Source organism: Adelges cooleyi, unplaced genomic scaffold (genome assembly GCF_023614345.1).
Source record: "Adelges cooleyi isolate 19-005CV unplaced genomic scaffold, UGA_ACOO_1.1 ACOO_flye_CR_arks_rails_tigmint_CR_PRNA_23, whole genome shotgun sequence".
NCBI classification, from domain to species: domain Eukaryota; kingdom Metazoa; phylum Arthropoda; class Insecta; order Hemiptera; family Adelgidae; genus Adelges; species Adelges cooleyi.
The window spans coordinates 2,772,871-2,785,916 of record NW_026095893.1 but is presented as its reverse complement, the minus strand read 5'-3'; the positions used below and the strand labels follow the sequence as shown (position 1 = coordinate 2,785,916).

Genomic DNA, 13,046 nt, shown 5'->3' with positions numbered 1-13,046 from the left:
GGATCACAGATAATTTTGTCATAAATAATATGTATTAATTTCTTTCCTTAACTATACATAAAGCCTGAGAAAAATTAATCCGCGTAAAGCTCAACTCAACAGAAATATTTTTTTAAATAGCTGTCAAGGATGCTGTGATAGTCCGAAAAATAATTTAACTACTACAAAAGAGTCTTAACTACTGAACTCATAGTTAGTTACACATCACAGTTTAACCTTTAAGTTAAGATTTTGTAAAAAAATTGCCTATACTTTACTCCTTAAAAATGGGCGGTGTGGCGTTCTCTTAATGAGAAACCCAAATAATTTTCGTACCTATCAACATACTAATATGTAAATATCTCGATTAAGACTTAACACTGGCTTATTTTACTAATTTTAGAAAAAGTGGTGATAAATAGTTATTTTAAAAGGAAACACTAGAAATACATACTTTGGCGCCACTGTGTTAGGGCATAATTGTAAGACTAATAACTAATAGGTTCATCCTAAAAACCAACACTTTCTAGAAACTCTCGTACTAAATCTGCATGTAAAAACACTAAACAAATCAAAATTCGAACAATAGGTACAACAAAGTGAAAAGGGAATTAAAAACATAAAGTTTCTTAATTATTTATTAAAAAGTTTCTGGATTGACGATTAAAAATGATCTGTGGTAAGTAATTTCTTGTGTTATTTTAATCAATGCCCAAGAATACTATGTACAATACGCCTTTTATATTGCATAGATAGTACCAAGTACGCATCTAATACGAGAATTACAAAATAAATAATTATATTATTAATTGTTACATTATATATTTACTTCTTTAAAATTTCGAGGGGGGAGGGTGAATCCCTAACCTTCCCTCCCCCTTGTATACTGGCTTGGGGAGTACCAACTAAGAAAGGATTGTCAGTAATTCATTTAATTACTTATAATATTATGCACTCATTTTTATACGCCTCTGAGGAGAGTACATAAATCTATAAATACTATAATCATGTGCAAGGGAGTATTTTAGGGAAGAGACGATGGGGTGATCTGGATATTTTTTTATTGTAATCTATACATTTTTCATCCAAGTATAATATAAACTTTTATATAATATACAATAATACATATATTTCTTCCTCTCCCAGGTTTATCCTTTAGGGATGACCTTTAACTAGGTTTAACAATTAAACCCAATTCAAGGCGAAACTCCAGAAGGCACACATATTATATACAATTATTTATCGACTGTAATGATGCCAAGCTAAGTGTAGTGTAAGCTACGTGGAATGGGTGGAATGCGTGGAATAGCAGGATGCGGCCGGCCGGCCTATAAATCAGTCATGGAAGAAAAAATCGGTTCAATGCAATTTAAATGGCAATTCTCGACTTGATAAAATATTAAAATATATAATGATAAATAGCGGTCGACCGGTGAACTCCGGTTTTTGTCATTTTAGTTTCTACCTCAAAAGCCAAAACGTCGACCTTTGTCTATATAATAAATAATAGATTCGAATTTGTATGTATAGTGTATTAATAGTACAGCTGATCACTATATTATAGTACTATAATATATTATTATATTAAATTATAAGGTACGTCAATAACGGATTAGGTAAAGTTTTCCATTTTCTAGCCAATCGTCCAATAATCAATAGACAAAAGCGATAAAGGTACTGACTACTGTATACAGTTGTCAAGGTCTGGCCGCTGGCGATTGGTGTTCCGCGTTAGACGTTAGTTAAAAGTACCGTTGTGAAACGTTATCTATAGTATCTACCTCTTTAGTACACTGTACATCGTTTCACAGAACAAATAAAATATTGTGTGATTTTATCTGTATAGAAAAAATTGGTTATTTATATGTTTTATCTATGTAATAGGTATATTATACTATAAAAAAGGTCAGTTATTAGTAATTATTATGCTATATTCTATTTAGCGGTCATTGAGGGTGCTTAGTGCTTACACTTAACTTTATCATAACATATGAATTTCATATCACTAATAATATTTTTCTTTACAATACGAGGACCAAGTTCATTAATCAAAGTTTAAAATATATTTTAGTAAAATACTCGTTTAGAAAATACCCAATTATATTTTCGTTAACAATCTATTTATACGTATATTTTTAAATGTTTGTTAACGCTATAGCTACTCTTCACGCCGCATTCAAGTGTCAGTCTCCAATTAGCCTTGTAACGAAACGACTTTTGAGCTTCAGCATCAATACAAAAATGCCTATCAAAGTAAGTAAACACGATTACAGACAAATTACCGTTAACAAAATGACACTTGTAACAAATTATAATATTAATGATAAATCGAGCAAGCGTTGCTTAGTAACTTTTTACAATGATTATTTAGCCAAAATAATTTTTTAACAAATAAAAATAAATATATTTATAAAAAACAGAATTACGTTATTTATGAAATTTTTAAGACCTCTTCAAATTGCTTATATAAAAAAGGCTTGGACATACCTAAGCTCAAATTCCAGGAATGCTAATAGTCGGTTAGAATATTATAAAATATTTGTTTGTAAAACACCAAAAATGACATTTAAGGAAATAATACAGTCAAGTATTAATTCATTATATTTTAAGCGACCCAGTGTGTTTTCCAAAGTTCCAGACTAATTCACATGTTCTTATCTCTAACAAAAATTGTCGATTATCAAATATTTTTTAGTTTCAATTATAAATCTTCTTATATTTTATTTTTTATTTTTCATTATTTGATAATGGTAAATTGTTTATATTATAATTTTAATAATAATTAAAAACCATCTCATGCAGTGTGGGTCTAAAAGGCCTGTTAAGATAGTTGATAGTGATAAATGATAATAATTATTATTACAGGTTGGAGACGTCATACCCAGCGTGGATTTATCAGAGAATACACCCAACAACAAAATTAACATTTTGGACCTATGCAAAGATAAAACTGTAGTATTATTTGCAGTACCTGGTGCATTTACTCCAGGATGTTCTAAGGTAAAAACAACAACCATATTATTTATTTTAGCTTCTACGTGTATATAGCACAAGCTGTGGAGCCATGCATCCGCCACACTTACATTTATTTATTTTTAAAAACTGATATTTTGTAATTTCAGTCGCATTTACCTGGTTATGTAAGCACAGCTGATGATATAAAGAAAAAAGGAGTAGACGAAATTGTCTGTGTTTCAGTGAATGATGCATTTGTTATGGCAGCCTGGGCAAAAGATCAGAATTCAGAAGGAAAGGTAAATATTTAAATATTTTATGGCAACCCACAATATCTTATAAACCACTAAACAATTTTGTCACGTAGCAAATGTATTGATTGGAAATAGTGACTAAAAAGTATTTTATAAGGCTATAAAATCAAAAATGATTTACCCTTCCCTCTTCGAAATAAAGAAAAACACCCTAAAACTTTGCACATTTTTTAACTCAAAATTACATGCTATACATTTTTTTTTTAAATTAAAAGTTTTGTTTAGTTAAATTTCTTCCAAACTTGTATGGGATATTCTTTAGATATAATACTATTGATATACAATGAAAACCCAAGAAAATTTCATTAACCCTTTCCTCCAATTTCACTATTTTAGAATTTAATGTTTGAAAATTAACCTGAAGATGCATCTAGCATAACCCAAATAATATATTTCAAAAATACGTTATAATCAAACTTTTATTCATTGAGAAAAAAAAATAAAACTAAAAACATATTATTCTTTTAAAATGGTTTATATTGACTTTTTTTTATTTTAATGGCATAAATATATATTTACATATAATAAATTAAACTTGAGACACTATTATTATTATTATTTTTTTTTTTTTATAATATTATTCATACCCCAATTGATCACTCCAAATTTTCAATCGATTATTCTCAACCTAAAAAGTTAATCCTATACTAATTTATGAAATATTTAAATAAACCCTTAACCACAAAAATAATACTCAATAGTGTATAAATATTTTGGAAGTAATGTTACCATCTTCAGCGCATACAATAAACTGCACTCAGTCTTAGTCTGTTGTATGCGCTGAAGATGGTAACATTGCTGCCGAAATTCATATACACTATAGAGTATTATTTTTGTGGTTAATGGAAGTTTTAAATTTGTAATTATTTTATAACATATAACTACAAGTGTTGCTTAAGTTTTTCTAGATATACTAATGTATCCATTTTTAATTCTATAATTTTTTACTATCTACAGTTTTGCATCAAAGCGTTTCTTTATAAGTGATTTCGCCATTTTTAGTTTTAACAATTCCTAAAGATATGCGACCCCATTGTGTGGGCTTTGTAGAACACTAATATTAAAAAAAAATTTTTTTTTTGTTAATCCAGGTGCGTTTACTTGCTGATCCCCAAGCCGAGCTAACAAAAGCATTTGATTTAGCTATTGATTTGCCACCGTTAGGTGGTATTCGCTCCAAACGATACTCTATGTTGATTAAAAATGGCAAAGTAGAACAACTGAATGTGGAACCAGACAACACTGGTCTTTCTTGCTCATTGGCAAACAATCTCACTTTGTAGTTCTTTAATTTATTTTTTATTTTATTTGGCTTCATGATAATTTTTTTTTTTGTGTTTTAAACTTTGTTAATCAATTTTCATTTCAATATTGCTTATTTCTATGTAAAACTGTATACATTTGTATAATGTTATTTAATGAAACTCATTAAAAACCTATATATTGTGTAATCAAACAATATTTTACTGAAAATGTACATTATAAAAATAATTATTTTAAAGTTTTTATACTTTACATTATGGATAGTAAAAAAATCATATGCAAAGTCTCAAAACACTCAAGTGGTCAAAGTTTAAATTTAAAGTATTGCATTTTTATCGTTAGCTTATAATTTAATTATGAAAACGCATTCCCTTCAAACTGCTAATTTTTCTGAATTATTACTTTTGAACATATTACAGATTATGGAATTTTAATTATAATATTAAGGAAATTAACCAAATTGAAAACGTAACATCACCATATAATTTACATAACCTATTTTTTTGATAAGTCAAATAAAAATTGTTGTTCACTATAAGTACGCTGAACCCAGTTTTGGCCAAAAAAATTGATTTAAATCAAAGCATTTTAGCTAAAACTTAAAATTTGTGATAAATAGACTTATTATATTTGTTACAAGGATTAAGTACCTATATGTAACGTTTATATTGATAGAATTAAAAATAACTATGAAAAATTCTGTTTAAACCTTGACTAGTGATATTTAACTATAACCTAATTTTAAGATTGTGTTCTAATATGATAAAAAACAGATAAACAACTCTTAAAGGCTAATCTATATTTTAACATACGTTTTTAACGTCGTGGCCTTAACTTAGTTCTTGCTAACATACAAGGCCTTTTATAATGTATAATATGAAATATTTATTGCTTTACATGAGTTATATCAACAATAACACAGAAAAAAACTTGTTGATTTCTATACCCTAGATTTTACAAAAAACAAGAAATGCATTTTAAATACAAATTCGCTATGTAATAAAAAAGAACAATGCTTAAATACCCGTATTTGTTAGATATTTATAATTTAAAAATTATATGTTTTTCATTTAAGACGGTACACGCTAATTTTAAAAAATAATACGTCCTTTCTGAAAAAATCCATACTTAACATCTTTATTTACGATTACACATTATATTTATTTATTTATTTTTTGTCGTTTGTAGACATGTAGTAATTGTAAGTATAACTTAATAGTAAAACAAACTGTAATAATAACGTGTATATTATTAAACATAATATACATTATAATAATAATATACAATAATTTTATGTATACATATTATTACAGTTAACATAATTGTATTGGAAGTGCAAAGCCCAGGGACACAGCAAATAGCACACTCAGTTTATAATAATGACACTACCCGATATTTTTTGTACTGCGGTTAATTTAGGCCCTCTCCAGTAGAGTGTAGAATCTACACACAAAGCTATTCAAAAGAAAAGTAATTAATATGTGATTTAAATTAATACGTATAAGCGACTCGGATCTGCAGTCTGCACTCGAAATCTACTCAAAACGTGATCGAGATTAGTAGTTTGTTTTAATGTGTGCTCATATAAAGCAGGACTTTCGTTGTCATAATTCTGCAACACCGTGAATTTTTTGATAGCGATTCCAGTGAAATAGTGATGAAGAAACGGTGTTAGCATACTACTACTATAGAAGGAATATAAGACAAAGGAGAATTTGTGTTCATCCACACCTCGAAAGAAATTGTCACCGTTGATTATTCGTTGCTGCAAGAGGATACTATCTTTCAGATGCTAAATGTATATGATTTTATCGCATGTCTAAAGACGTGTTCAATTTTTGTTCGTCCATGCTTGTCTTATCTTTTTTTTTGAACACAAGGAAATCGGAAAAAGCCTTGATGACGAGAAACTGAAGTGACTCGACAGTTGAGTCACTTGGAACTTATCACCAACGCGTTACTAACTGGTTAGTAACCAGTAGCGTAGACGGCACGACATTTTATTACTTAGGTAGAAACAGGACTGGTTAGTGGTTTGCGTCAAAGTTCTGTTTCTTTTGAATAGATACGTGTGTAGACGGTCTTACACCTTTGATGCATTCGTTTTTACCAACGCTTATAAACACCCCCATTTTAAGGTCAATTTGGGCGTGTGTTGGTTAGTGGTAATTGTTATACTAGTAATATAATATGTGCTTATTGTTATTACATAATAGCCAATTGGAATACATAATTAAAAATAGAGTTCAGGTCCTAACACTCCGGCAACGTGGTCACTTTTTAGTTTTTAACGTAGATTAAATATAGTAAATCGAAAACAGCAACCGTTATGACAGCGAAATGGTCACAACGAATATACAGTTAATATAGTTTTGCGTCCAAAATTGGGGTTTCACAAGTCTATGGCGTGATCTACCTAAATAATATCATGTATGTTAAATGTTCTATGGACTTGAAAGTTAAAATACTAACTCATAAAGCATATTTAGTTGTTTATTTTTAAAAATGAGTATCTCCCGTGGCTTATAAATATATTTAGCTACGTTGAAAATGAATTGGGATGCAGTCTCCATATCTCGTTCAATAAATATTTACCCTCCTCAGCCCCTCTTTATTTGACCTTTATCGTTAAACCATTGCGAAAACTATACCTTGCTACAGCCTTCAGCAAAGGGGTCCGGTAACAGCAACAGATTTTTGACGGGTATCCCTTATTATATTTTACCCTACACTGCTATACTCAGTACTCGTTCAAATGATCAAGCGCTTTACGGTATTTGGGGGTAGGTATAATGCTATTGTTGGCAACGGCCGCGGCTTTAAAAACTGTGATGTGATGCCTATGTTAATTGTTTCGGTTAGGGGTAGATCAATTAAATATACTTAACCGTGCTGGCCAAATGATTTTGCATTCGTTAATTAAAACAAAGAAGTTAACGGATTGTATACACAATAATTAAAAAAGGTTTGTCATCAATAATTTTTTTGATACATTTTAAGTCAAGTTAAGGTATTAACGTGAATTATTTTTTATCGACTGTATACAACCAAATGCACAACATTGTAATTCCTAAATGTAATTTTTCTATGGTTATAGGTTAGAAGTAAATTGTTTATTTATCTTTTTAAGTTGAAGTACCTAGGCAGGCCGTAAGTTGCTGTACACCGAAAGTAAGAATTGATTGTCGAGACATTTCACGTTAGACAAGATAAGTTAATAAATTGGCAATAAATACACTCGAGGGTATTAAATAACTATAACTAAACATAAGTATTTACATTTTATAATATATAATCAAAAAAAAAAAAACCTTTTTGGTCAGTGAAAATGGTCATTGAGGTGATTTGAACATATGGAGAAATGTAAGTACGCTTGTCAATTAAACCTTTTACAAAATAATTTTTATTAACAATTTTGTTTTAGGCATAAGCTCAGTAGAGTGTAGTTAATTCAATAGTTTTATTACAAGATCTCATTAAGATATTTAGATCTAGAATTCATAGATTTGAAGCCGTATCTCAAGTTCAAATAACTTTTCGACTAGTTGTGTTCAATTTGTTCCCAAATTCGGCAGTCACATAGATAAACTTGATCTTCTAACTCGTATTGCCTGTTTACTTTTTCAGAAAAAAATATAATTATTAAAGTACAAACTTTGTTATGTTTTTTTTTCAAATACATATATTCAGATCACTAAATATTTAGGCATGAATACGGATGTAAATTTAAAAACGAATTAATCTATTTTTTTTTTTTGTGTATGATGGTTGCCTCTACGATCTCATATTATTAACAATCCCACGGATATGAATAGAAATCAATAAATATTTTATTTTCTTAAATTAATAACTAATAATTATTAACTTCCATCTAAGAAATTATAGCTTAATACTGAAAGCACCCAGACTAGGTACGATATTTTTTATTAGTACATAAATAGTTATCTGTTTTAGATAACCAATACTATAGATAATAAAATATAATACGTGTAAATTATCGCAGAAAAATCATGGTATTATTTTTATCTGTTACGTAAACAAGTGCAACAAAAATCCATATTATTAAACAGAGTTCTAACGGTCAATTAAATAATTATAATTAACCCATTACAAGTTTAATCGACTTAACAGTGCACTACAATTTACAAATTATAATAAAAACACGGTGTACCCATCAAGTCATTTAAATAAGAGAGAATGAAAGGCCCAACAAACATTTTATGCGCATGCGCCATAGCTAGTCTTAAGGTACAGTGACCAATGCACTCAAATAGTGATTTGTATTTCATTTCAGTTACATTACCATTATATTATTTTTTACCTAGACCAACCCGGCAAACGTGTTCCCAAATTTTTCCCCCTGAAGAATCTTGTCCACCAACCAACGTCAGTATCGATCCCACTGGCGCGGCGAGTCGTTTTTATTAATAACTTTCAAATTCTATATCTAAACTCTATTCATTACCCAATTGAAATTTTACCGACAAAATATTTATAAAACGTATTAAAAAAACTAAATGTCGTATACTGATATGTTATGTTGTATTCAAAATTGTCTATTTAACCAACGACCTACAAAAATAGTATAAGCGTGGGTACTTAAAAATATTTTTAAAAAATATTTTCACGGCTTTTTTTTTAGCACTCATATTTCTCGTACCCGTATTTAATTCTTACAATTTGTTCAGATGTTTGTAGCTGATTTTATCTGTGTGTGGTTAATAAAATAAAATGTTTTGCACTTTTTGTTCATAATAACTGCGGTTGTATTTATTTAGTCTAATGAAAACCCGAAATATGTATTTATTCGTTTTAAAATTATTCTATATAATCTCGCGGCGTAGGTTTTTATTCAATTTGTAATTGATCAAACGAAATTATTTACAGGGGGTACGTTTCGTCCAAATATATTTCGTATCCTTAGTAGCTTACTATATTACATTTCAGTGGCCGTGTTTTGTTGCCTACCGAAAATATTACATACAAACACGTAGGTTTTTATTATTCCCAAGTGTTGTGGCCTCTTGCCTGTTAAACGCATCTTATCTGTTGATGGCGCTAATAGTCGACATGCCGGGTTAGCGCGTTAAGCGTTTGACGGTTTTTTTTTACAACTCCTATGGTTTACAATGTCTTTGGAAAATCGATGTTTACCACAAACAAAATGTTGAAACCGTTACACAAACGATCGTCGTACCGTACCGGCGCCCGGTGCGATTATGTGACGCACACGGTTACTCGTAGTCTCGTACCACTGAAATACAACATGTTGCGGAGTCCGCTTCACGTTTACAGTTGTGACTTGTTGTTATGATTATTATTTTGTATTTCATATATGTTGTCTATAGTAGCAGGTATATACTTTCACTAGGGGGGGAGGGTGTTTATAATAATGATGCGACGTAAAATCAATGACCCGGCTTGTTTGTGTAGGTATACAAAAAAGGGTGTTCAATAAATAATATTTTCCGACTAATTAAATGCCACGCATTGAATTAAAGACAAATTTAGAATAAAACAAAATTAGTGGTCAACTCCCAATTCAAAAAGTCATGTTGTCCACAATAAACTTTACAGTTTATCATAGTTGCTAGTTGGCCCAAGTTGACAAACTCGTTAACCAATAAAATACTAATCGCCACAGTTCCCGTTAACATATTTATAATTTCTTTATCTGGGATAAAGACGGTGCGAAAAGAAAAAAATATTTCTTAACACTACTCTAGAAAATAACTGATGGGGGGTCTTTTTTTTTTATTTGTATTTGCAGCAATAAAAAATCCCACAATGCAATATAAGTATTAAATTATTTTCGATACGAATATCGAAATTGATTAGCTAATTTGAATTATAAACACAACACTGTAAGCAATACAATTTTCCTAAACGTGTTTATAATAAATTGTTTTTGTTCAAATAAATTATTATTTAATATTTATTTTAAATTCGTGAGCACAAGCATGTACATCAAATAATACGTTGCCTAATATTTTTGTTCGATATTAACGCCAAAAGCGTCCGTCAGAGGCGCTGTTGTTCGTTTTAATCTCGTCGCCATTGTCGCGTTTTGCCGGTTTTAATCTCAAACCCCTCTAGATTTTTCCTAATTTTTCTTAATTTTCTAATTTAAAAGCCAAAAGTTAAAAGGACATTATTATAATAATAGTGTACGAATTTTAAACGGATCGTAGGGGTTTTATTCGGCCCGAAAATAACAAAAAACCAAATTGAAAATTTGACGTCGGCCGGCCCCACCAGCACGCGCAATCTTCACAAACAAAGAACACCGCTCGCTCGAGCCGTATTCGTTGTACGTTTGTCCGCTCGTTCGTTTGCTCCGTTTATTTCTCGTGCCGACTCGCGTGCATTTTCGGTTCGTTTCTAAACGTGTTAGTACGCCGTTTCCGTTTTCAATACCTTGTGTATTTTTCCCACCGGATCTCGGTGTAACTTCTGTTTTAATAAAAAAAAAATAATTTAAACCAAAAATGAGTACAAAAGAAGCAAAAAACGACGTGGTAGAAAAAATCGCAGAAAACGACGTTGCAGACCCCAAGGCCGACATCATCAAGGGAACCAAAAGGCCGGCAGACGTAAGTACCCGTTAAAAGTATGATTAATCCGTTCAGAAAATTCACAACACCCGTAGATTCTTACGAACGACGGAATCTGGATTTTCGCGGGCTTCGTTTGAAATAAATTCGTAGTGTCACCCGGCGTACCGGTTACCGGCAATTCATTATGCCCGCCATTTTTACCCCGGCACGTATCGTGTGGTACCGCGTGCGTTTTGCCTGATATTTAATATGTATATCACTAGTACTTGGCGTTGTCGTTGTTCTTAACCACTCGATGCGTCCGAACGAGATTTTTAATTATTACAATATCGATTTCAGTGAATGACGCCAGTATTTAGAGAGATGTTCGGTAGCGTCCCATACCATTCGTTTCCGGCATCAACGGTTTTTTACTAGGCCTGGTCTCGATTTTACCCCCTCCCCTTCCCGCTGTTTCGTTTACACCGGAAAATTTGATTTCGTTTTCCGACTTGATTTTGAAATATCTTCCGTCTGCAAATTGTTCGACTAGGTTACAACTTGTCAAATGTTTTTATATTATTATATAATAAATTATCGTAAAGAGAAATACTCAATACGGGTTTTCTGATAATGAAACTTATGCGTTTGGATTGATCAAAAATCATATTATTCTACGTGTTAGGAGTACAAATATTATCTCGTAAATGATAACAATGTTAGTTTGAACGTTAAGATGATTATGAAAACTTAGTTTATAATATTATTATTTTTTTTATTTTTATAAAAGCTTACATTCAATTAGGTGATACACACAAATTCATATTACTATTAACTTTTACATCAATAGTATTTACCTGAATTCTGTCCTTAAATTTCAAGTATTTGTCATTATAATAACTACAAAGATTATATCGCTGTGGGGTTACTTTTATTGAATAGAACATAATCAAAATATTTTATACTTGTATTTAATATTTTATAACAACCAATTGTATTGAAATTCAACTATATATTTTATTTGTGTACGAGCATAATTAATTATAGAAAATCAAATAATATTATTTATCAAGGTTAAAAGTAATTTTTTTTTTAACTTTTTAGGACAAATCGGATGAAGTAAAAAAACAGAAAAAAGAAGAAAACGGTGACGAAGAAATTGAAGAAGAAGAAGAGGTTGAGGGTGAAGAAGATGAGGAAGAAGAATTTGCTGAGGGAGACGACGATCTAGATGAGGCTGATGGTAATTGTTTATTCAAATACGATTAATGTGTATATTTTTTTCTTACATAAATTCTTTAATAGTGTGTTCAGAAGAAGACGACGATGATGTTGATGGTGTAGAAGAAGATGAAGATGATGTGTAAACTGATAAAATGTACAATTGAACAAGTCTCTTAATTTTTATATAATTTATACATAGTGCGCATGTACTCAGTGTCTCCTGTTTGATAGAATTTTGATTTCAAAATGTATTTTTTTTTTTTTTTTTTTTTTATATATGAACATATATATATATATATAACACACTCACATACATATGAATGACAAACAAATGAATAAGCTTTTCTGCTACTGAGTGACTAAGATAAAATTAGCCTTTTTTTAATTATTTAAAAACATGATTCCTACTAATTTTTTTCTGTGTACATGTTCCAAATCTCTAGTCACTCACTATCGGTCAAGTTTTGAGCATGTGCTTTGTGGAATAAGTTTTTTAAACTTTGGCTAACTGTTGACTGGAATACTTAAAACTAACTCGACCACTTTTATGATTGATTTTTTTTATTATTATTATTGTAACAGGTTACAACGCAATACATTTTGTTTTTTAAGTAATATTTCCTATTTATAAGTAAATAATAGAAATATTTACAAATACGTTTTTAAAATGCTAAATTTTAATTTAGGTAATAGGTTTAACTTCTAAACAAATTGAAAAATATATTTATATATATATATATATATATATATATGTATTTATATTGTATATAGATAT

The 13,046-nt window shown here is 30.0% G+C and overlaps 2 protein-coding genes across 4 annotated transcripts; both read left to right on the top strand.

Moving 5' to 3' along the window:
- The first annotated feature begins 1,550 nt into the window (after positions 1 to 1,550).
- On the top strand, positions 1,551 to 4,749 carry LOC126835252 (peroxiredoxin-5, mitochondrial). 3 transcript variants are annotated; one of them, XM_050567717.1, is made up of 5 exons: positions 1,551 to 1,575; positions 2,138 to 2,232; positions 2,845 to 2,979; positions 3,102 to 3,233; positions 4,340 to 4,749. In XM_050567717.1, the coding sequence occupies exons 2-5, from the start codon at positions 2,221 to 2,223 to the stop codon at positions 4,529 to 4,531; spliced, it is 471 nt and encodes a 156-aa protein (XP_050423674.1). In that variant the 5' UTR covers positions 1,551 to 1,575; positions 2,138 to 2,220; the 3' UTR covers positions 4,532 to 4,749. The 3 variants fall into 3 exon arrangements, with proteins under 3 accessions (XP_050423674.1, XP_050423673.1, XP_050423672.1); XM_050567716.1 differs by lacking the exon at positions 1,551 to 1,575 and adding an exon at positions 1,743 to 1,884; XM_050567715.1 differs by lacking the exon at positions 1,551 to 1,575 and having other exon boundaries at positions 1,959 to 2,232.
- Positions 4,750 to 10,798: 6,049 nt separating this feature from the next.
- On the top strand, positions 10,799 to 12,838 carry LOC126835894 (glutamic acid-rich protein-like). The gene is made up of 3 exons (XM_050568757.1): positions 10,799 to 11,104; positions 12,152 to 12,290; positions 12,353 to 12,838. The coding sequence occupies exons 1-3, from the start codon at positions 11,000 to 11,002 to the stop codon at positions 12,412 to 12,414; spliced, it is 306 nt and encodes a 101-aa protein (XP_050424714.1). The 5' UTR covers positions 10,799 to 10,999; the 3' UTR covers positions 12,415 to 12,838.
- The last annotated feature ends 208 nt before the right edge of the window (positions 12,839 to 13,046 follow it).

Coding starts and splice junctions, on each gene's coding strand:
- LOC126835894 (XM_050568757.1), top strand. CDS start 11,000: ATGAGTACAAAAGAAGCAAAAAACGACGTGGTAGAAAAAATCGCAGAA. Junction 11,105..12,151: donor GAACCAAAAGGCCGGCAGAC/GTAAGTACCCGT, acceptor TTAACTTTTTAG/GACAAATCGGATGAAGTAAA. Junction 12,291..12,352: donor CGATCTAGATGAGGCTGATG/GTAATTGTTTAT, acceptor ATTCTTTAATAG/TGTGTTCAGAAGAAGACGAC.
- LOC126835252 (XM_050567715.1), top strand. CDS start 2,119: ATGTTTGTTAACGCTATAGCTACTCTTCACGCCGCATTCAAGTGTCAG. Junction 2,233..2,844: donor ATACAAAAATGCCTATCAAA/GTAAGTAAACAC, acceptor TTATTATTACAG/GTTGGAGACGTCATACCCAG. Junction 3,234..4,339: donor ATCAGAATTCAGAAGGAAAG/GTAAATATTTAA, acceptor TTGTTAATCCAG/GTGCGTTTACTTGCTGATCC.